Source organism: Alnus glutinosa, chromosome 6 (genome assembly GCF_958979055.1).
Source record: "Alnus glutinosa chromosome 6, dhAlnGlut1.1, whole genome shotgun sequence".
In the NCBI taxonomy this organism is placed as follows: domain Eukaryota; kingdom Viridiplantae; phylum Streptophyta; class Magnoliopsida; order Fagales; family Betulaceae; genus Alnus; species Alnus glutinosa.
This window is the reverse complement of record NC_084891.1, coordinates 23,763,105-23,771,950: the sequence shown is the minus strand read 5'-3', so window position 1 is coordinate 23,771,950 and position 8,846 is coordinate 23,763,105. Positions and strand designations below refer to the sequence as shown.

General features: G+C 37.8%; 1 protein-coding gene across 2 annotated transcripts; it reads left to right on the top strand.

The window, feature by feature from the left end:
• The first annotated feature begins 1,043 nt into the window (after positions 1-1,043).
• On the top strand, positions 1,044-6,445 carry LOC133870907 (VQ motif-containing protein 9). 2 transcript variants are annotated; one of them, XM_062308180.1, is made up of 2 exons: positions 1,044-2,232; positions 4,853-6,445. In XM_062308180.1, the coding sequence occupies exon 1, from the start codon at positions 1,239-1,241 to the stop codon at positions 2,214-2,216; it is 978 nt and encodes a 325-aa protein (XP_062164164.1). In that variant the 5' UTR covers positions 1,044-1,238; the 3' UTR covers positions 2,217-2,232; positions 4,853-6,445. The 2 variants fall into 2 exon arrangements, with proteins under 2 accessions (XP_062164164.1, XP_062164163.1); XM_062308179.1 differs by lacking the exon at positions 4,853-6,445 and adding an exon at positions 3,628-4,177 and having other exon boundaries at positions 1,045-2,232.
• Positions 6,446-8,846: the final 2,401 nt, after the last annotated feature.

Below are 8,846 nucleotides of genomic sequence, written 5' to 3'. Positions count from 1 at the left end.
TATTTTGGGGTAAAACAGGACTGGCAACTCGGTTGAAATTTAGGGTAACGTTTCACATTAGACGGACAAAAGTTAATCCAATTTGACCAGATCAAAGCAAAGAGCAAGATAATTATAGGCGGGTTGGAAGTAGTTAACAATGTTAATTAATATTTAAAAGTCCTTAAACCTCCAATCGATCTGGGACCTGGTTGGGTGAGTGGGTGGGTGGGTGGGGTGGGGTGGATGGATCATGGATGGATATTTTGTTGCCTCCCAGTCAAGCAAGCATCTCGGAGGCGAAGAGTTTAATAAATAATAATAATAATAATACCTGTTGTGAATTGTGATCAGTGATCACAAAACGTTGGACGTAATCCGTACATCAATGTTTTTTTTTTTAAAAAAACAACTTATCAAAAAGCCCCGTTGATGATCGAATTGTGGCCACACGATCGGTCAATCGGTGCACAGAAGTCAGACACACAAAGTTTCAAATGATTAAAGTATAAAATGGTGGGCCCGAGCGTAAAAGAGATAACCCCTGCTTAAAGAAAGAATTGGTTTCGAGCTTTGACCAGCCAACACGAGCGCAGATTTTTGAAACTTAGCTGGTCCGTGAACCTCACCCCAAAGTAAAAACATTGTTGACGCTACCAACTTAACTCTTACGCAACTCAGCAGTGACACACCACTAGGATTAGGAAAAAAAAAAAACATGATAGTTATTATTTAGTACACTCTTATATAATTATTAATTATTATATATAAAAATTAAAATTAATTTTCTGAAAAACAAACGTCTCTACAAAAATAAGAAGAATTCCTTTGTGAAAACATAAAAAAAAAAAAAAAAAAAAAAAATAGCGTAAATTCTATAATTTGAAAGTAAATTTTTTTTTTTTTTGGAAATTCTGATCCGGAGAGAGAGAGAATATAGGGAGCCTTCTTTTACGGGGCCATGCTGGTTCTCGTCTTTTAAGCGTCGGCATAAGAAGAGACAGAGACAGACATATTCCTTCTTTTTACCGCTCTCTTTTCTCTGTAGAAATGCTGATAAAGTCCTCGGACCATATCTCTTTAACTGTAAAATAATTTTGTAAATAGTCCCCTCTGTCCCTACTCGCCGACTGCCATAAGAAGAAGATTACCCCCACCAGATATACACAAACACAGAGGCGCGCACTGATAGATAGACATTTAGATCGAGAGAGAGAGAGAGAGAGAGGGCGCCTGTGCCTGTGCCTGAGCGTAGTAGGATGATGGATAAAAGCTGTCAATCCTCTGCAGATTCTACCTCAACCACTACGAGTAGTGGCACTACCACTGCTAGTAATAATACCAGCAGAGACCAGTACCTCAGACACCTCAACAAGCTCTCCCACAAGATCTCCAAGCCCATCATCAAAAAACCCCCTTTTGATCCCCACAATCAAAGTCAGAATCTTGATAATCATAACGATCACCACCAATCACAACAGCAATCACAGCCGCAGGTCCAGCAGCATCAGCCGCCGGTCTACAACATCAACAAGAACGACTTCAGGGACGTGGTCCAGAAGCTCACGGGCTCGCCGGCCCACGAGCGCTTCTCAACGCCGCCGCCTATCCACGCGCCCAAGCCTCCCAGCTCTCGCCTACAGCGTATCCGCCCTCCGCCCCTGGCGCACGTTAGCAATCGTCCCCCTCCCCTGCTAAACGGCGGCGTCCCCCCTCCACAACCGCCCCCTATGAACACTTCCATCCCCATCACCGCCGCGAATTCCAGCTTCGGTCACATGGGACGGCCCGTAACTCCGTTGTCGCCTCTGCCGCCTTTCCCGACAGTCCACGCGGCGGCGGAATCGCCCGTCTCGGCCTACATGCGGTACCTCCAGAACACAGTCTACACCTTCGATTCCAATCCTAAGCAGTTCTCCGGATTCTCACCGTTGGCCCCTCTGGTCTCGCCGCGCTGGCACAATTCGGGTCCACCGCTGTCGCATCAGCATCAGCAGTTTCCACCGCCGCAGCAGGGGATATTTCCCCCTCCGACATCGGCTTCAATACCGTCACAACTGCAGTTCCCGATGCCGACATCACCGCTTCCATTCGGTTGCTTGAATTCACCGCGGTCACCGTACCCTTTGCTCTCACCAGGCCTGCTGTTTTCGCCTTCGTCCGGTCAACTAGGGTTTCCGCAGCTCCCGCTTTCGCCCACTGTGCCGATGCCGAGCCCTAGATGGAGAGCTCTCTGAGTTTCTTCGTCTTCAGGTAATCCATCTCTGACAACGATGTCTTTTAGGCTTGAGATTTTTGTTTTTATGGCTTTGTAAATGATTGGGGGCTTAGGCGTTATTCAATCGCTGGAAGTTGGATGAGAAACATTGTCCACCGCTGGTGAATTTTAGAGCTTCTTGTGTAAATTTCATCAGAAAGACATGTGAAAAAGGATAAACCCTAGATTTGTTCTTTACTTTTTGTTGGATATTTGGGTGGGAAAGAAAAGAGAAGTTATAGAATTATTAGTGTTGGATGCTGTTGTTATAAGTTGGTTATTTACTTGTGAAAATCTCTATGCACTCAATTTTCTGTGTGTCTTTGCTGATTGAGTTCTATCGCATGTGTGGATTAAATTTGTTTGGCAATTTGTATTACAGTTAGCTATATCATCTGTAGATTCTGTACTATATTTGGACTTAAGTATGACGTACTATTTTTTTTTTTTTTTTTTGTTTAAAAAAAAAAAAATTAAGTATGACACACTTAGTGTAGCAAGATTTGCTTTAGGAATTGGGCACCAAGCTAAAACTTATAAAAAAAAAAAAAAAAGCTTCTTCGATTACTATGTATGGTCAGACTTCTCTTCTTAACCTCGTCGTGTTGATTGTATTGGCTACCTCCTATGATACACCTGTAGCATTTTATAGATGGGGTGGTTTATTGATTGTTATAGGGCAAGGGGAATGGTCATAATTGATGTAAAGTTGTGAACTAGCTTTGCCAAGCCTGAGTTTGGAGAGATGACATTTGGAAGTGGGTACACTGAAGGGAGCTTAGCTCTTTGTGGTTAAGTTGTGGTAGAGAAGATTTGTTGTTGATTGTTTGAGGGATACCCATTTTGGCAATACGACACAGAGTATGAGAGTTTGCCATGCTTGGTAGGCTCTTGCTCTTTTGAGAGTTTGCCTTTTGACTTGGATGCTTACAGGACTTGGGAAGTTATAAATACACGGTGTTGGAGTTACCAAACAATTTTTGTAGTATTGGCAGTACATGATATGACTAGAGTGATGCTTAACTTTATCAATGCTAGATATAAGATCAACATCTAGTAGATCTTTGTGCAGAACAAGACATTTACTTATGTTGATGGTTTTATTTGTTTTTCTTTTAGGTTTCTTACAAGCTAGCTTTGTCTAGACTTCGATGAACTTTTTGTTATATGGAAATTTCTTATCATTATGAAGATTTGAAAGATATGGGAGCAATCATTTCAGATACTAGGATTGAGTGCAGCAAGTTGAGCATTAAAACTAGCGTTGTTCCTTATATGACTTGGATTAGAGGATGAGAGTAGCATGCCTAAGACTTAGCCGTCTGTGAAGTGAAGGGCTACTTTTAATGTCAATTAGTTATCTGCCTAACATAAAGATTACTGTTCTGTAGTTGCTATTGCCAATCATGCCGGGTCACGTTCACATGTCATGAGCTGTGGAACAAGATGCAGCTGTCTCTCCAGAGGACTGCTTTTAAAAGTACATGGTGAACTATTAACCCTCTTCTTGGGCATGAGTATCAGACGGACGGAGAGGGACTAGACAGTGCAACCCATTGGCTGCTAGTACCAAGTACGTCCCACTTCACTGACTATACAAATAAAGAAAGAAAGAAAAGCTAACTGGAGAGAGATAAGTAGCAGCGTACTAGTTAGGTTTCCCCCTCCCCACAACTCTCATGTTTAGTAGTTGTTACACTTTGTTTATGTTATGAGGCTTGTGAGGCTGGGTGGAGCTGAGATAAGGTTTTTCGCTTAATAATGAGGTTGATTTTAACTGATGATCTGGTTTGGTTAGTATTTATACTCGTGTGTAAGAAAGTGATCAATCTTATTATCAGTTATGTTGTCAATTGTTTAGGAGAGAACTACATTTTGTTTTGAAGCTCTATGTGGTCCACTTGGAAGACTATTTTATAGTGGTAACATGTTTGTAGATATATATTTTATGCTCTAGAAACTTATCACATGCTCCAAAGATTTGACTGTTTAGGCATTCAAGGCTCGGTGGTGCAATGGGATGGATGGCTTAGCGTTGTGAGTCTTGTGACAAATGATCAGGTTTGGTTTGGACCTGTGGTTAGGTAGGAGAAAGAGTTATCTTAATGTTATTGATTGTTTAAGGGCCGTTCGTATGTCATTTTAAAGTTCTGAAGTGCTCCATTTGGAAATCTATTCTATACTTGAAGTTCAGGAGAAAGGACCCTTTTGTGAAGGTTGTGGGAATGTAAATGTTTGTTAAGAGTTCTGAAAAAAATAGTTTTTGGCGTTTTGATTCGAAAATGCTTTTGATGTGATAGATAGTTGAGAAGTGTTTTCGGTAGGTCTACGTTTGAAAGCATAATGTTTGTGGGGTACCCAGAAAAAATTGAAACTAGCTATGGAGTGATACCTGAAAATTGCAATTGACTTCACCTGTGGACCACTAGCCATTTTCTTCTTCTTGTTGATTTAATGGTTCATGATTTCCAGAGTTTTCTCTACCTTTGAGGTAAGATATTCAATTACGTCACGTGATTGATGTCATGATATGGATATAACCTTGAATGTTGTTTTTTAACTCTATTCAGCCGGGTTTAATTCATTATTCTAATTTTGTGGTGAAACTCTATCCAGCTGGATTTAATGCATAATTCTCTGGTGAAACTCTATTCCGTCAGGGTTTAATTCTATCATATCTCTTTTCTCCATTCCTTGTATTCGTCTTCATGGATCCAAGATGTGATATGCTGAAGTTGCTTGGTGCTGGCCCTTCTTAATGGTGGAGGAAATCCAAGTCTCTCATAATTTGTGATAATCATATCAATTTTATGGACTAATATCTTTGTTACTTCTATATATATATTGTTATTTTTTCTTTAACTGATTTTCAATCTACCTGGTCAAGTCTACACTGAAGATATACAAGCCTGCCAAACCCCTTATGAATTATGTGCTTATCAGTTTATAATATGGATGACAGGACGTACCGATCATGTTGTATATTACTTATGAATATCCCTGACGATAACCATGTTCGAAAGAATTTTCAGCAATTATAGAAAAGTAAAGCTCTCATTTCTTTGATTTGACATTGCTCTTCCTGTTTAGGAATATACCTGTAACGGAACATGATCTGTCTCTCTGAATTATTTCCTCTAACAAGGATTTAACAGTGAGGTTCTCTCGTGGCTGGTGATTATGCTTTGTGGTAAAACTGTTCTACCTACTCAAGCAAGCAAACAAAAAACAGTTGCAGAAATGGGTTGGATGCTCGTACGTATCAAATACTTTACTTTGTGTTCCTATATGCATATTCTGTTCACGTTTCCAGCCAGGCATAAATTTCTCACACCTTCAGCACCTGAATCTGAATTATGCTAAAGTTTGTATGCTTGGATGCGTGGAGTTTTCAGCCATTCTAGCTTACTACCTAGCGGTACATCTGGAAAGACCCTATGCTAAACAACGTAGCGGTACATCTGGAGTTTTCAGTTTTCAGCACCTGAATCTGGAAAGGCATCTTAAAAACCAAAGATCTGATTGAGTACATCTGGAAAGACTTATGGGTCCGCAAACTGTTTTAGACTGAACCCGCAATTGAAAGGACCATCCAACCAAACATTCATTGGGTTACTGAAATCATCAAACCGTCACAGCAATGAGAGTTGAAATGAGCTTATCTCCATGAAATTGGCTTACAAACTCACTTCAACTCTCAAAATCCCTTAAATGCTAAGGAGTATAAGGCCTTATTGAAAGCAAAAGTCCATGATAGAATTAAGGGAATATTCTAGGATTGCCTGTGCTTTACACAATTGACTTTAGACTCTGTTTCTAATTTTGAAAATTTAGAATATGAGCTTACGAAGTTTCTAATTCTGGACGGGTGGACGGTTACTTAAAACTGCCCTCCGTTGAGGGCGGTTACGAATGCGATTTTGAGTAATTCCCCACCCATCTAGCATGGTGTACAGTCCTAGCGCCAACTGAATCTTCAGTTGATTGCACCCAAACATTAGATCAAGAATGCCTGCAAAGGAAGAAGGAAGCATGAAGACCTCATTGGGTTCGCCGGCAGGAAAAGTCTTTGAAGCTTAAGTCAGTAAAAAGAACTTTTGGAGAATGAAAAGTAGAATAATTGTCTAGCAAGAGTGAACGGAATCAAGTGTAAGATAACACCTGAATTGATTGATTTTCTTCTATTTATTCGAAGTTTTCCCTTTTCTACCTCATGGTTTACCGGTCATGTGTGGGCTCAAGGGAATACCAGAATTAGGTTGTCGTTTTCGCTCTTTTGTGGTAGCACCTGCTGCCTAGCCCACCATTGAGAATATCAAGGCAATTGGGATGATATGGCAGAGCCATTATTCTCTACATTCATTCTTTCTGCTTTACCCATGTAGCCATTTGAGTTGATTCGAACTAATTGGGCCAAGGGCTATTGGCCCAATTAAGTGAGCATTGGATATGGGTTCAAGGCCCGGTCAGGTGAATATTGAATACAACAAAACCTACTTATACTTTGGTAGGCTTGGCAATTCGGGTTGTCGTGTCAACCCATTTGGTTGGCGTGTCAACCTATCGGGTTAGCGTATCAATACATTTAACTAATTTGGTAAAAAAATGTGTACTTATCGCGTCATAAATATGTTATAAACGAGTTGATGGATCATAAACGGGTTAACGAGTTATAACCTAAACCCAAATTCTCTATATTCGTGTCGTGTTCGTGTCGGATTAGCGGGTCGTGTCAAAATTGTCAAGCCTATACTTTGGTACAATTGAAAGTCTTAAACGTTTGGGTATTCGATTTTTTGAAATCTGAATTTAACTATAATTTAATGCGTGAATTCTAAGGCAAATAAAATTGAAAAATATGTTTGGATAGTTTGACTTTCTAAAATAAAACTAGAAAAAGTGAGATAAAATCTGATTTGTTTTTGAAAAACCCGAACACTGTAGTAAATATAATCAAGATTCTTCTTGTTCCCAAACATACCAGGCATTGAAACTCAGATACAAGTGGGAAAAAAAAAAAAAATACATGATACGTTACAACTTCTGATAACTCTTATGCAACTCCAACATTTTTTTTTTTTTTTTTAGTTTAAAAAAAAAGTTGTTAGAATTTGTACAAGAGTTACAGAAGTTATAAACTTATAATTTTTCAAAAATAAAAGTCAATACGACAATTTTTGTATTATTTGTAAGATACATAAAAATTTGGAACTCTTACTTATTACTCTATTGTAAAGAATCATGAATCTATCATGTACTTTGTTTTTAATCATTAATGTACAAAATCCAAGATCACTAATATTAATGTCAAAAAACTTAATTAGATGTATCTTATGATGATTTATTTATGTAATTATTTGTCGAAAATATAGATAAATTGTTAGTTCTAAGCCTCTAAAACCATTTGATTTCCTTTTTGTTGGTAATAATTTGCTCTGGTACAGAATACGAATACACGATCATCCAATACTTTTTCTTTTGAAGCAGTTTGGGCCTTCTCTAGACAAACCATCTTTTCCTGCAGCCCAGCCGTTACGCGCGAGTCGTTGTTACAAAGGCAGCTCATTGATCCACATGGCCTCCGTCGGTGGTTGGTCCGAAGGTCAACAAGGCCTGAATCCCATTGCTCTATCTACTTTTCGTACTCGTACCCGCCCTGTCGGGACCCAAAAGCTAAAAATAAAGAAGAAAAAAGCAGCCTTGCATGAAAAATCCCACATTTCTCGCTTCTTTTTTTAATTTTATTTTTTCGAGATTTAAAAAAAGAAAAGAATTTCGAGGCCCGGTTAAAAGTGGTTTACTGGTTTCCCATGAGTCCATGACCAAATAAAATTCAAAATAGATAAATATAAAAGCTCATGCTTATTAAACAAATCAGAATTAGAGGTAAAATTAACTTAATAGATAGATTGAAGAAAGAATAAAAAAGAAATAGAAAGAAAATGGTTTACGTAAAATAAAAAATGTTCAAAGAGGTTTTTGTATTGATATTTTAAAATATTTATAGGCTGATAAATATGGGTTTTTTTTTTTAAAAAAAAATTAACACCATGTTTTAAATCACAGAAGCAACATTACTAATTTCTTAATAATTCATATCAATGGATCTTATAAATCTTTGTCAATATAATAATGAAAAAAAAGTACACATATTTCTCTTAAATTAACACTCAAGCTGTATTGTCTTCTAGACTAAAGATTGCATCAATATCTTTTAAATTATCAAAAATTTGTAATGTTTCAAAAATACACTTAATAAATAAAAATAAAAATAAAGAAGTTTATAAAACGAAAAGTGGTTAAAGACACTGCTTTTGTTTTTCAATTTTTTAGGGATATTTATTTCTTATTACAAAAAATTTATGGATAATTTTATCTTTTTGCAAGATAAAAAAGATATATTTCAATTTTTATTTTTATTTTTTATATAATTTAAGAAGATGATTCAATCTCTAGCTGGGAACAACATTGCACGCTGAGTGTTAATTTAAAGGGTAGGGTGTAAATTTTCCTATAATAATATATATTCTTAAAACAGCATCATATATGGATTTGATTTATTCAAAGATGCTGCCAAATAACAAAAACAAAACGAAACCACACTGACGCC

Bases quoted from the DNA above. Each gene is read 5' to 3' on its own strand.
- LOC133870907 (XM_062308180.1), top strand. From the start codon at position 1,239: ATGATGGATAAAAGCTGTCAATCCTCTGCAGATTCTACCTCAACCACT.